The sequence below is a fragment of the Lissotriton vulgaris genome, chromosome 3_1 (assembly GCF_964263255.1).
Source record: "Lissotriton vulgaris chromosome 3_1, aLisVul1.2, whole genome shotgun sequence".
Classification (NCBI taxonomy): Eukaryota; Metazoa; Chordata; class Amphibia; order Caudata; family Salamandridae; genus Lissotriton; species Lissotriton vulgaris.
In genome coordinates, this window is record NC_141689.1 from 891099551 (window position 1) to 891114880 (window position 15330).

General features: G+C 51.1%; 1 protein-coding gene across 4 annotated transcripts in view; it reads right to left on the minus strand.

The window, feature by feature from the left end:
• SMARCA2 (SWI/SNF related BAF chromatin remodeling complex subunit ATPase 2) overlaps positions 1-15330 on the minus strand; it is a 1892118-nt gene that overhangs the window by 80738 nt on the left and 1796050 nt on the right. For all 4 annotated transcript variants that reach the window (XM_086961220.1, XM_086961218.1, XM_086961217.1 and 1 more), the window contains one exon: positions 6263-6405. In XM_086961220.1, the coding sequence (XP_086817346.1) occupies positions 6263-6405 (143 nt within the window). The remainder of the gene's footprint in view (positions 1-6262; positions 6406-15330) is intronic.

Consider the following 15330-nt stretch of genomic DNA (forward strand, 5'->3'; position numbering starts at 1 on the left):
TCTTTGCTGCTCACCGCGTTGTCTGGCCACTTGCCTGCTGGCTTGTAGCCCTCCTGACGACGAACCACGACGATTGCATCGCTGGTCTGGTTGCTCCAGACTGACCCTAGCTCCCCTCCAAAAGAGGAGCACCCTGGACCCTCCTGGTCCACTCCAGACGCCATCTTGAGTCCACCGCGTGAGCTTGCCTTTGCCAAGGTATGTTGCCCCAATCCTGGGTTCAGCATCGCCAACAGCAGACACCTTCGTGGGACAGCTAGCACCTCCATCCTGGTCACCGACAACGCCTCCTGGTCCGAGAGACTGCAGAGCCCTGCGTCGCCCACTCACCTGGTCGAGGTGACTTCATCCGGTGCCATCCTGGTGCCCACCTAATCACTGGCTAGTGATTAAGAACTGAGTCCCCTCTGCTTTCAGGTCGTCTCCATCACCGATCAAGGCTTGGATCACATCGAACTTCATCACTGGTCGCCTGCCAGCAACTTCTTCGTTCAGGCTCCATAGACTGTAACGAGGATTCCCGACGTCTTTTATGAGCCGCAGCCCCTGGGCTAGGTAACCTGAGCATTTCGGTGCTCCAACATAGGTTCACTATCTAAGTGTCCAGATCCTTTTTCGTTTTCAGCCTAACTAGTCAGATTCGTCCGATAACTGTAACTTTACGAAAACTAGCATCCATAGACTTTGTCCCGCATCCCGCGTGAGAGTGCACACTCCGCACCCGATCTCCCTAGGCCTCCTGCTCCTAACGTGAAGGTTCAGTAGTGTAGTCCTAGCGATCCTGAAGCCTCGGGATCTTGTTACTTACCTGCTAGTATTTTGCATTCCACTTTTGCAGTATATGGTTTTTCGTGCCTCTCGGGCATTTGTGTAAATTGTGCAACTTAAAGTATTTTCTTAAGAGTTTTGTTATGTGCTTAGAGTTCAGGGTAGACTTGTTATAAATAAATATCCTTTTATTTTCATAACAACTTGTGTGGTGTCCTTTCACTTGGTGTTCAAGGGTATATGTGATGGTAAAACAGCTGGCTTAACACGCCCTCTAGAGTTTAGCCTAAAGACTGCTCTTGTCCATGCTACTAGGACAGCTGGTCTATAAGGTTGACTTACAACCAATCATCAATAAGGGTCGTTTGGTATGATACAAAGTAATCACTAGAATAGTGAGCACTATATATCAGGCCAACTTCCCACATAGGGTCCACGACCCCACCCGCCCTGTTTGTTGCAGTACCACATGGCGGTGGTGTTGTCCGTTAACACCTGCACTACACTCCCCCGGATAGAGGGGAGGAATACCTTCAGTGCTAGACGAATCGCCCGCAGCTCCAAAAGGTTGATATGGAGCTGGGACTCCGCCGGAGACCAGAGGCCTCTGATCTCCGCCTCTCCCATGTGGCCACCCCAGCCCTGGAGGGACGCGTCCGTCACAACCACGTGCTCCGGGTGGGGTAGGGAGAGGGATCTGCCACTGACCCAATCGCGGTCCGCGAGCCACCACTGCAGTTGTCTCGCAGTGCCCTCCGAGATCAAGACATGATCGGACAGGTTGCCCTGATGCTGGGCCCACTGAAACTTCAGGTCCCACTGCAGAGCCCGCATCCGCCACCGGGCGTGATGCACTAGAAGGATGCAGGAGGCCATCAGCCCCAGAAGCCGCAGCGTCAACCTGACCGAGACTCGGGATAAAGGCTGAAAGATGGGATTCAGAGCTTGTATATCCCGAACCCGCTATTCGGGAGGGTAAACCCGAGACTGCGCCAAGTCGAGAACCACTCCGATGAAGAGGAGCTTCTGAGAGGGACACAGGTGCGACTTCGGCACATTGATGGAGAACCCCAGCAAATGCAGGAGGTCGGCCGTAGTCTGGAGGTGGCTGACGACTGTCTGGGGCGAGCCCGCCTTCAACAACCAGTCGTCTAGGTAGGGAAGACTGATACCCCTAACCTGCGCAGATGAGCTGCGACCACCGCCATCACCTTCGTGAACACCCGTGCGGCGCTGGTAAGGCCGAAGGGGAGCACGGTAAACTGAAAGTGCTCTTGGCCTACCGTGAACCGCAGGTAACGCCGGTGGGCCGGCAGGACGGGGATGAGGAAATAAGCGTCCTGCAAGTCCAACGCTACCAGCCAGTCTTCTGGGTCCAGGGCAGCTAAGACCTGAGCCAAAGTCAGCATCTTGAACTTCTCCTTTCGGAGGAAGCCGTTGACGTTCTGCAGGTCCAAGATAGGGAGTAGGCCCCCTTTGCCCTTCTTGGGTACCAGAAAGTAGTGGGAGTAACATCCACACCCTACTTCTGGCCCAGGAACGCGCTCGATGGCCCCCTTGGCCAAGAGGGCCGTGACTTCCTCTTGCAGAAGTTGCAAATGATCCCCCGACACGCGGTGGCATGGGTGGAGGGGTCGCCTCGAAGGGGAGGGAGTATCCCCTTCGGACGATCTGCAGCACCCACCTGTCCGATGTGATAGTGCGCCAGTGGGAGAGGTGGTGGCGAACCCTGCCTCCCACAGGCGTCGCATGGGCCTGAAAACTCGGAAGGTTTTGAGGCGGGTGCTGTGGAGGGAGGTGTGGACTGGCCTTGCCACTGTCCCCGACCGCCGCCACGGCGGTTTCCACGGCCGCCACCGCGCTATTGAACATTCTGCGGCGCGTGGCTGGCAGCGCGTGTGGGGGCGCCCCTTCCGTCGCCACGAAAGGAGCGAATGGCACCAGATTGCTGGCGTGGGGCCGAGAGGACCAAGGACTTGGCCGTAGCCCTGGAGTCCTTAAAACGTTCCAGCGCATGGTCTGCCTTGTCGCCGAAGAGGCGACGGCCATCAAACGGCATGTCCAGAAGTGTGGTCTCAACATCGGCCGAGAAGTTGGCGGACCTCAACCAGGCGTGGCGTCAAACCGCCACCGTCGTTGCCATTGCCCTGCCCAGTGAGTCCATGGTATCCAGCCCACACCAGATGGAATATCGCGCTGCATCTCGGTCCTCCACAAGAGTTTGGGCGAGTTTAGCCCGGACCTCCTCTGGACATTGTGGCAGCACGTCCGCAACCGCGTCCCACAGAGTGTGGGTGTAGCGGCCCAAGAGACAGGCGGTATTGACTGACCGCAGCCCTAAGCTTAGGGACGAGAACACCTTCTTCCCGAACTGCTCATATCTCTTGGATTCCCTGTCGGGCGGGGCCGACGGGAACTCGGTCTGGGAATTAGAGGCCTGGATGACCAGGGTCTCGGGGGAGGGATGGGTGGACAAAAAGCAAGGGTTGCCCGGGGCCGGGTGGTAGCGTCTGGCCACGTTCCTATCCACAGGCGGACCCGTGGCGGGCTTGGACCAAGTGCCCACAAGAACGTCACACAAGGCCTCATTGAACGGCAGCAGAGGCTCACTGGAGCTTGACTGCGGTTAGAGGACCTCGGTGAGGAGGTCAGTCCTCACGGCTGCGACGGGGAGCTCAAGGTTTAAGGCCTTGGCCGCCCTCGTCAACACTACACTATATGTAGACCCCTCCTCCGAAGCCACGGTCGAAGGGGAGACAAATCCAGTGTCTGGCAAAGTGTCAATACTACTGGCCTCCCCAAGCTCATATGTCCAGTCCTGTTGAGACTGGCACTCCAGTGCCAGAGGGTCCTCAGACCCCTCCCAATCTCCCTCGTCACCTATGTCCTGTAAAACAGGATTAGTGAACAGGGCCTCCTCATGGAGATAAAAATCTCCAAAGGTCGACGGAATCGGCGCCAGAGTCGGACCGTAGGGAACATTGGGGACGGCGTCCACAGTGGGCGCCGGGGGCGACACCCGTGGGGCCTGTGAGGTCGACCGGCGACTACCCGGATCCGGAAGTGGATCCGGTGAGGTCCTGCGGCGCCGAGACTGAAGTCGCCGGCGGCGTCGGGGCCGAAGCACCCGACCCGCTAGGGCCTCCAGTCGGGACCGTTGGGCCCGGAGGCGCCACGGAACCCGACTGAGGAGGGAGGGACCTTATGGCCATGAGGTACCGCTTGATCTCCTCCGGTGTCGCGCCGTGCCCAGGGACCCGAAGGTGTGGGGCAGGCGGCGATGCTTGCGACTCCCGCGGAGCCCCGTGGGCTTTGTCACCCGAGCCCCCGGCCGCATCGTGCGAGCGTCGGGTGGGTCGGAGGAACGCTGACGCCTCTCCGACCTCTCATGCCTCTTACCTGAGGACTTGGAGCCTGACGACTGGTGTCCACTCCCGGAGCTGCGATGACTCCGACCCCTCGACCTGTCCCTCGACCTCTCGTGGGACTGGGACCTGGACCTGGAGTGGCGCGGGCCGACTGCCGGAGCTCGAGCCGCTTGCGGGACCGCTCCCGCCTAGCCTTCAACGTCAGGGCCCGGCAGTCGGAGCAGGTGCGGTCGTCGTGATCGAGGCTTAAGCACTTCAAGCACCGGTGATGGGGGTCCGTAACCGACATCAGTCGGTCGCACTTCAAAGCAGGGTTTGAACCCGGGCATCCCTACTGGCACCGATAGAGTCGAAGACTCGAAGAAAGAAATGATCAAAAAGATCAAAAGTTTAGTAAAAAAATGACTAGGTGTAGAGCTTCTCTGGATCTGCGCTAGCTGGCGCGGAAAAAAGAAGAACTGACGTCAGCACGCATGGGCGGCGTCTAAGTACTCCGACGGCGTCATTCCGGCGCTACCGACGCCGACGACGGACGCGGAGCCGCAGACGACGCCTACCGACGCGCAGGGGTATTGCTACGCAAAAAAATTCCGGATCCAGTCTGACGCCTGGGGATATTCTAAGGTAAGGAATCTATCACTAACGTGTCTCTTTCAGATTGTGTGTTTTGTCATACTTGTTGTATGTCCAGTAATGCTCCAAGAGAGAATACCCCTCACACATGTAAAGCACCTTAGCGAGTGCTACACATTTCTCAAAATTACATAATCACTTAAAATTAAGTAATTTGCACCTACACACTTTGGTCCTGAGGAAAGCCAGTTTTAATCATAAAGGCCTGGCTGAAACATGTAGACCACACCTGGATGTAGGAGACCCTAATTAACACTCCTATAACATTCAACAGCCTTTTTAATGCGATCAGTGACCCAGTTATTAAAATATAATTTACCCTCGGGTCTTGGGATCCCTGTATAGCTTTTAAATGTTCCCCTTCACGTCATTACACTGCACACTCAGTAACATTCCTGCTCCGCTGTATTCAGGCGTCGAAGCACACCCGGGACACACTCGGTGTCACTGGGTGGGCCCGATGATGAAGCATGCAACAACCAGGTTGGTTGGTGAGGGCTTCATGAACAAACAAAAGAGTTTGTACAATGTCTTACAGTCTTGACTCTATGTAAATTCACAAATAGGCTAGTCCTTGTAAAATTTGTAGTGCAGGGAAGAAGAGTGTCTGTACTTCTTTTTGCTTTGTGTGTCCTGACAGATAGTAAGAGAGTTCCTCATGGAAAGTAGCTCTGCTCTGAGAAAGGCTTGAACATTCCATGAATGGTGAATGCGAGGCTCTCCCAGGCAGAGCGAAGCTTAAGATAATTTTGCATCTCTCTTGTTAAGGCCCTTTATTCGCAGTAATGCAGTGATCACAAGCCTGAGTCATGGTAAATGCCTAGACACTACATCCGCTGAATCAAGGTCCATCTCAAACATTAGCATCTTACAGACCCTAAATGGTTCTAAACTGTCAGGCTTCAGGATCTAAGCTTGTTGTGATCAAGAAGATCAGTCGCAATTTAAAAAGACAAAAAAGCAAAGGAAGAATTCACCAAGGTCTCCAGACATTGAAGTTTGTGGGGGAAAGATGTAAAATGACCTTACCAGTTCCAGTTGTGCCTTTAAGTTGAGGCCCCTTAAATATATGGAGTAGTGGTTGATTTGGGGAAAGGGTAGTAACATCCACATAAAAAAGTGATACACATTCTAGCAATGTGTTTTGCGTAGCTTACTTGCCTGCTTTTATCATTAGGGCCACCTCTAAGCAGATAACATGGAATCATTCAAATCAAGGCTCATGGTAGCTACTGTTTTCCCCCCAAATATAACACTTGGATGCAGAATCTGTCAATATATAAGTATTCACATATTATGTGCTAAAAACAACAAACATCCATTTAGCCACAGTATATTTAGGGCAGATATCATCATATACCACAAGTTAACATATAATTAAACTGACATTTTGAGATCTGAATCAGTTTAACCTTAAGCAACAATTCAATACAAATAGCAAACTGTGTGCACAAATTGACAATTTGTTCCACCTTTTCAAAAGAAAGACTTACGTTATCATCTTGATCCTCGTCACTGTCAAAGTCACTCACAACAGGCTTTGCTTTTGCACGACTTTGGCGCTTTTTTCCTTTTCCTTTTTCTCTGCTTTTGTCATCCTTTTTATTGAGCCGGATTTTAACTTTCATAGATTTTGCTATGGGATTAAAATAATTTTCATAAGTTATTATTTTGACATATTTTGTAAGTGAAAAAAATATCATCGTCAAACGAGCCAAGCTTTTTGATAAAAATGTACACTATGTAGGAGGAAAGCCATGACAAATTGCATAACTCTGGAAAAAAAAGCCACATATCGTAAAGTAACATTGTGTCCAATCAATACTTTGCTACTGATACAGGTTCTAGCTCTTAACCCAGCAGCCTGGCTGGGGCGATTTTACAACTTATTCCATGCATTGAGTGGTAGGGACTGCCATATATGTCCCAGGCTGCTGGAGGGGCTCTGCAAAACAAAGAGAAAAACCTAGGTGGTAAATAGCGCTACTGATCCCCTCAAAAGCCCAGATATTTCAAGCCAAACAGTGACTCAGAGGCACAGGGGGTCAAACTCGTTGAGCGAAGATGAATTTGCAGAGAAACTAAAAAATCCACCAGAACCAACATTATCTCAGGTACATCCTTTTCATAGTTAATAAATACTATTTCATCAGCAGATTTCTTACATTCTAAAGACTTCCTGGTAATGCATAACAATATAGATGAAAGGACCTAAGACAGCACTAAGAAGCACATTATCTAAGATCTGTTTTACATCAGATTTCCGAACAAATACTTTGGGCCAGATGTACGACCGTTTTTGCATGCGCAAACAGGTTTGTGAACCCGTTTGAACATGCAAAAACAGCATGGGCCATGTACAAAGCCTATTTAGCGAGTCACAATTTATATGCGACTCGCTAAATAGGTTTTGTGACTTTCTATTAAGAAGGGGCGTTCCCTTGCTAATAGCAAGCGCAAGCCCAAGCCCATGTATGAATGTTTTGCGTCCGCAATTATGTGCGCAAAACATTTACAAATTACCATCCTCTTCAAGAGGGTGGTAATGCACTCGCAAAAGGAAAGGCATCCTCAGGGTACCCCTTCACCTTGCAAAAACAGGGGAAATTATTTTTTAAGAGCAGGCAGTGGTCCCAGGTGCCACTACCTGCCCTTAAAAAATTACTTTAAGTAAAATGGGCAGCATTAAAAAAAAACTGCTTTAGGGGGGCGTGGCTAGCAGCCGACCAAGATGGCTGCGTAGTCGAGGAGCTCCAGAGACGAAACAGCCCTTCCAATAAATCTGCATGTTGATCCGGTACTAAACGTGACTCCGGGGACTGAAGCTGAAGTCCAGGGACAAGCGGCGATGACCGGCACCACTCCGGAGCCGATACGAAGCCGGGAACTGCACCAAAGAAGGAGCTCTAGAGATCGCCGCAAGTCCAGCGAGACCGGAGGACTCGGGACCCATCATCCAGCAGCGGAGGGTCCGTGGGGACGACCAACAGTGGCAAAGAAGCAGTGAAGGCCCCCTCCCCCAACGGTGAGACGTGAGCGACTGGTGCCGGGAGCTCACCAGATCCACCGCGCATCGCAGCTCAGAACACAAACACTTCCCGCGGCGTATACCATTGCCAATGATGCGCACCGAATAAACGTGGGACCCCTCCGCCACCCCAACTCCCCCCCCTTTTTATCAAAGGTGAGCAGACTGCGGCGTAGACGGAAGGGAAGCCAGTGGCGGCCTGTATCAGGCACCGCACCGGAGAACACAGTCGGCAGAGGCCGGTGGAAGAGCAACGCGGGTGCGGGGACACTGAACCAGTGATGGTGGGGGCAGGGAGCGACTCGAGGACAGCCAACGGTGGTGTTGCATGAGGTGGCAGGTGTACATGAGATCGGTACAGAAGAAGGCCTGGCCCGGACGGTACAATTGGAGGACCGGAATGCGGAACCTGTACTGAGGACAAGAAGTGACTGTCCAATACCACATATATCGCACACCAGGTGGTGGCTGGCCTAACAACTGTGGACTCGGCAAATAACCGACTACAACCCACCCTTCGCTCCCCCCCCCCCCCACCCCCCCAAAGTGGAGGGAATATCAGAGGCCGAGACGCCCATGGGACACAGATTGAAGATCAGCTGCACAGTAAGCAACGATAGTGGTGTACCCAGCCATAAGATAATAGTGAACCGGATCAGCATAACACCAAGGTAGCCCGACTCACGCCAGAACTAGACACGACGGCAGTCAACTAATAGGATCCACAAAAGCGCAAACTCTGCCGAGAGGTGCTACCATCGGGCATATATACTGGCAGGACTCGCACCCGCCAGTTGGTAAACATCAGTGAACGAAAGTACAGCCTCTGGTGAAGTGACTACCGGCTCGCTCTGCCGAGGAAGCCAACATGTCTGGGAGAGGGCCTAGAAATCACACGATGCAGGCGAAACTAGACAAATATGCATTCGATAAAAACTCTCCAACCTTGCCGGAGGGGGGCCCCTCGGCGGGAAAAACATCAGAAAGTGACAAAATAAAGAAGGTGACGCTGGAGGACATTATGAAAGCACTATCCAGCGTACAAACGACGGTGGGGACAATCTCAACGGACGTTTCGCTGCTACGAGCGGACTTCCACAAAATGGCTGAACGAGTTAAGGAGGTGGAGGTGATTACCAAATCCCTGGTAGAGGACACGTCGGAACTACAGACGGCAATGACCCGCATTCAGGCAGAAAATAAGAAACTAAAAGAGAAACTGGACAATAAGGAAGGACGCTCAAGAAGAAACAATGTACGCATCCTTGGGGTTCCCGAGACTGAAGGCAAGCAAGCAATGGACCTCTATGTGGAGGAACTAATCAAAACAAGATTGCAACCCAAGGGACTATCTTGCTTCTTCTCCGTGGAAAGAGCGCATAGAGTACCTGGCGAAAAACCGAAACCAGGGGCTGCCCCGAGACCAGTATTGGCCAGACTATTTAACTTCCGTGACAGGGACGCGATCCTACAAACAGCAAGAATCTCCCCACAGATCCGAATACATAACTCTACGATCGCCTTTTTCCCGACTACACAGCTGAGGTATCCCGCCGAAGAAGAAGCTTCATGGAAATTGTGAGAAGTCGGCCTGATATATGATGCTCACTAGTTCTAGTGATCACCTTGTATCAGTCCAAACAACTCTTATGGTGATTGGTTGTAAGTCAACCTTATAGACCAGCTATCCTAATGGTAGCATGGACAAAGCAGTCTAAGGCTAAACTCTTTTGGCATGTGAAGCCAGCTGTTTTACCACATATAACCCCTTGAATACCAAGTGAAAGGACACCACACAGGTTGTTATGAAAATAAACAAGATATTTATTAACTAACATACACCTCTGAACTCTTTATGAGATCAGAGGGCTAAGCACATGACAATCTCTTAGGAAAAATACGTTTAAGTTGCACAAATTACAATGGTGCCCTAGGGGCACGACAAACCATATACTAAGTAAGTGGAATGTGAAAGTCGATAAAAGGAATGGAGCTGTCCAGAGGCTGTAGGATCGTTGGGACCACGCTATACTAACTCTAGGTAAGTAATAGGAGGCCCACGGAACGCGTGTGCAGAGTGTGAATTCACACGCGAGATGCGTAACAGTGTCTATGGACAGTACAGTTCAAGAAAAAGGTGAGTACGGACAATCCTGACTAGGTAGAACTAAAACGACTGTGGAACTGGACACTAGGAGAGTCAAGCTACCCTTGAGCACCGAAATGCTCGTGTTACCTCACCCACAGGCTGCGGGTGCATAGGTGCCAAGTCGTGTAGGGCTCCGGCGTTGAAGTCAATTGAGCCTGGAAGAAAAGATGCTGCAGGCGGTCAGGGGGAAGATGTCCGGTGTGATCCAAGGGTGGATCAATGAAGAGAAGAACCTGAAAGCAGAGGGGACAATGTTCAAAGTCACTAGCCAGTAACTGGAGTGGAACCAGGAGTGGAACCAGAAGTTGTCGTCGCGATCAGGTGAGGGTGGACGCTTGTCTCTGTAGCCACGTGGACCAGGTGGTGTCTTCGACGACCAGGATGGAGACACGAGCTGTCCCACGCAGGCTCTCGCTGTCGGCGGCTTCGGATTCGGAGTCAACAGGCTTTGACAAAGGCAACCCACGTGGTGAGTGAAAACGGCGTCTGGAGTGAACCAGGAGGGTCCGGGGAGCTCCTCTTTTGAAAGATAGCAAGGGCCAGTCTGGAGCAACCAGACCAGCAGTGAAGATTTTGGAGTTTGTCGTCTAGGAGGTCACTAGCCAGCCGGCAAGTGACCAGACAACGCGTCGAGCAGCAAACAGGCAGAAGGGCCCCACGCAGATCTCGTGGATGCTGGAGAGCTGGTCTTCGGTGCAGGAGCTGCTCGGGGTCGGGGCTTCTCAGTCCCCAAAGCACTTGGACGAGGATACCTCTGAAGTCGTGCTGCAGCGAAGTGCTGCTTCTTTCAAGATGGCCGGTCCCACGTGTCTCGTCGCACCCACGGATCTCAGCTGTGCTGCAGATGTAGGTAGAGGTCAGAGAGGTCTGGGAATCCGGGTCTCGTCGGGCTCTGAAGTCTGGATCCTTGAAGGAAGACGACAAAGGGAAGCCGCTGGACGCTGATGGTGCCTGCTTGTGCAGGATGGACACTCCTTGCCCACAAGGGAGATTCCTTCAGTCTTCTGTGGAGCAGAACGTCGAAGTCCAGAGTTTCTTCTTGTAAAGTTGTTCAGGATAATCTAATTTGGGATGGGACCAACTCCTACCTTTATCCGGCTAAAGGGGGCTGTACTACGACTAGGTCCCTCCTCTGGGTGGGACCAGGAAGGGGGGTGGTTACACCCCCTATCCTTTGTCCGGTCTTGCGCTAGCTCTGGGGCTGGAGTGCCCAGGAACTGGTTTAGACCGTGTATGCACAGGGACACCTTGTGTGCCCCAGGCATGTCTCATTCCTTTCAGCCCTGTCCTACCTAATACACAAAATCCTGTCTGGGGTGGTGCTAGCACCTCCCAAGGCAGGAAACCCTTTGTTCAAGCCTCCCTCGCTGGAAGGACTCCCAGCAGCAGGAGGTCAGACTTTAACTTTAACCGGGGTTCACAGTTACATACATGTCGTGTCCCTCTAGAAGGGCGGAATGCTACCCCCGTCGCCAGAATTGGTGAGGGGGTAGTATTCCAATTCGTATGACACCTTACTCGACATGTTTTGATAATGTTATACCAAAGTTGGCAGTAACCGCGAGGATTATAATGCACTTAAGAGTATATGGTATAGCGTTATCATGGAAACAGCTAAAGGACTTGGTTCCGAAAGCTGCAGACAGGCTCAGCTCATGCTAGAGCACCATCTCACATAATTCCAAGCACTCTGCCTTCAGGATTGATAAGGCCTGCCATAGGAGTGACTGATAGGAGGATATGTGCCCATTTTAGGGTTAGATATAGGGATACTATATCTAAAGCAAAGGGTGATTACACCACCTTACCCCAGTTGATTGATCAGCCAGTTGTGTCAGATTTGGATGGCCAGCCAGGGGTGGCAAAATACATGCTGCAGCCCCTGGTAGGCCCTGGGTGCACCTATGCCCTGGGTACCTAAGGTACACTGTACAGGGGCTGATAAGGTGACTCAGTATCCAATTAGATATGTACCTAGAGTACATGGAATCCATTTTACAGAGAGAGCAGTGGGCCTGGGGTCCTGAATAGCAGGGCCCCAGGTCAACTAAGTCGAGAAACCAGCAAAACACCAGGCAAAAAGTTGGGGGCAACCATAGTCAGATATCCACCTTCCTACAGAAATCAAAAAGGTATTGAAATCGCATGAACTGCCCTACTCCATGTTATTCCCAGCGAGGCTCAGGGTAGTAGCCCAGGGGAAAACATGGTTTTTTGACTCACCAAAAGCGGCCTTTGATTAGCTAGAGCAGTGGTTCCCAAACTTTTTTGACCCGTGACTCCCTTGATCTAATTGGCAGTTGGCCGTGGCTCCCCCCATTTTTTTACAGGTGGACGGGTGGGTAGAGATGTAAGCCCGACCTCTGGAGTACTTCCTGTTGTTTTCCCTAAATTAATTGGGATGCAATGAAGGTATTTTATCATATTTGTAACAAAATAAAAAGATAACAGTTGTAAAAGGGGAAAAACAAACTTTTGCTTTATGTGCTGATACGTTTTCTCTCATCGAGAATGTAAATGCGTTGTGAACTCAGGTGTGGGAGGATGTAGTGAAGCCAGTGACCATACTGATGTTTCAGTAATATTTGAATGCCTTCCCCTTTTCAAGAACCATCCGAGAGTTCTACTGGGTTTGGTCTAGAATAGTTTAGAAAAATGACAATGGCCCTGCCTGTTATCGCATATTTGAAGATTTTTTTAAACAAAATACACTTTCTTTTTATGTAATTGTAAATGCATATTCCCTATTGAATATATGGAATATGCATTTACAATGAAATTTAAAGAAAGTGTATTTTGTTTACAAAAACATCTTCAAATGTGCGTTTACAGACAGGGCCATCGTAATTTTTCGAATCTATTCTAGACCAAACCCAGTAGAACTCTCGGTTAATCTGGAGTTAAATTCCACTAAGTTAAGACTGTGTTATCATTGCATACTGGAGGAAAAATGCACCCAACAGGCAAACACGCACGCCGAAATTCATTTAATACACCCCTCCCCCTGTCTGCCAGAACCCTGCCAACCCTCTCCCCCTGCCCCCGGATGTGTCCCCTTCTCTGTTTTATGCCTTGTGGCTGGCCCGCGCTAGGAGTGCCCGTTCTGCCCATGCTTGCTCCCTTTGTGACCTCTCCCGCCCCCTCTACCCATGTCTGTCCCCTTCGTGTCTTGAGACTGTCACTTCTTTCCATGCCTGCTCCCTTCGTGTCCTCTGACTGTGTCTTCTATCCATGCCTGCTTCCGTCGTGCCCTCAGACTACCCTGCTGTCCGTGCCTGCCCCCATACCCCTGACTACCCCTTCTGTCCATGCCTGCCCCTGCACCCTCAGACTGCCCCTTCTGTGCATGCCTCCTTTCTTCGTGCACTCAGTCTGCTCCTTGTGACCATGACTGCTCCATTTGTGCCCCCTGATTGACCCATCTGGCAATGCCTGCTCCCACTGCGCTTTCAGACTTCCCTTTCTGTCCATCCCAGCCCCCTCCGTGCTCTCAGACTGCCTCGTCTGTCCATGCCTTTCCTCCATGCCTTCTCCCTTCGTGCCCTGAGACTGCCCCTTTCCTCCATGCCTGCTCCCTTCGTGCCCTGAGACTGCCCCTTTCCTCCATGCTTTCTCACTTCGTGCCCTGAGACTGCCCCTTTCCTCCATTCTCCCTACGTGCCCTGAGATTGCCCCTTTCCTCCATGCCTGTGCCCTGAGAGTGCCCCTTTCCTCCATGCCTGCTCCATTCATGCCCTGAGACTGCCTCTTTCCTCCATGCTTTCTCCCTTCGTGCCCTGAGACTGCCCCTTTCCTCCATTCTCCCTAAGTGCCCTGAGATTGCCCCTTTCCTCCATGCCTGCTCCCTTTGTGCCCTGAGACTGCCCCTTTCCTCCATTCTCCCTCTTGCCCTGAGACTGCCCATAGAGGATTAGTGTTGAATTAGTATAGTGAAACATGCAAGTACATTTTAAGTTGTGGATAGGTTAGTCAGTCATTTGGAATTGGAATGATAGCAGAAGGTTAGAGGAGGAAAAAGGTTTGTATTTATACAGCGCTTGTTGACGCACGCTATTCAGGAAGCCTACAAAGGATTAGTGGTGAATTAATATGGTGAAATATGAAGTAATTTCAGTGGTGGATATTAGTCAGTTACTTGGAGTGAGAAGGATAGCGAAGGGATAGAAGGGGAAGAAAGGTTTGCATTCATATAGCACTTGTTACCCCTGATGTATGATAAAGTAATTGCTTCAGCAGAGACCCGGGCCTGCCCTCACATCTACTGTGGAACTCTGGCATCATCAAATGAATGTAAATGAACCCAACCGATCTCTGTACTGGGTCAAACAATACTCCCTCTCTAATCTTACCAATTGGTATAAACAGCCACCTGCGTTAAAATAGCACCTTAGCTCGGAGTAGGGTTTAACAGTTTATCATCCATTCAACGATTAATATACCCTTAAATAGCAGCGGTAGGATTATGACGTCACAACGGAAGGCTGCAGTTGATTGAATGCTACAAATTGCTTTCTTATTCCTGCTAAAGCAGGGGGTCAGTTTTCAGCAGAAGCCGGTGACTCGAGAGTGAGCAGAAAATTATTGCTTGCTGCAGGATGGATAAACGATATAAGGAAGGCCAGGAGCCCACAGAGCTTGTTCAGACTCCAGGACTAGCCTCACAAACCTAGGGCCCGATTAGCAAAAACCTTTTCCATGCTTAAATCGTGGCAAAGTGGAGTTCCCCACAAGGAAAATACATTCCATACTCGCAAAGTTAGGATGTGCATATTGTTGAGCAGGGCTGTCACATGCCAGAGCAGACGTTCCGGTACATTTTTCCACAAGGATAAGTGACAAGTGAGAGTTCCAAGGGCTATGGTCCGTGTAAATAAAGATGCAGAAAGTATGGGATAAGGCATTAAAGATTATAATTTCTACAAATTTTTTGGGGGACAACTTTACGCAGAAAATAACGCATTCCATGTCTTCTCTTTGTGCCCTCGGACGCGCAACACCCATTGTACTCAAAGGGCTCAGCCCCCGAACCCCCCCTCCTGCTCCCCATCGTGTGTGGCAGCCCAGGATGAGACAGCATCCCCGGTGCACACATAGCCGCACCCGAGCACTTAACAGGTCTTTAAAAGACCTTTTGCATGTTAATGTGGCCTCGCTGTTGTTTCACCCATTCTAAGAGCCCCTGCAGCTCCACTCTGCATGTTGCCCACATCGTGCCGCGGCGCCCCTGGCAACTCAAACGGCGCACCAGGTAGCTGCGGCGCACAGTTTGGGAACCACTGAGCTAGAGGGTTGGAGACGAGTAGAGGGCCCCTGTCGTGGAAACAAAAACCATCCTAGACGGAAGGAGGATGAACACGCCGACTCCCAGACGTCAAGACAGGAGG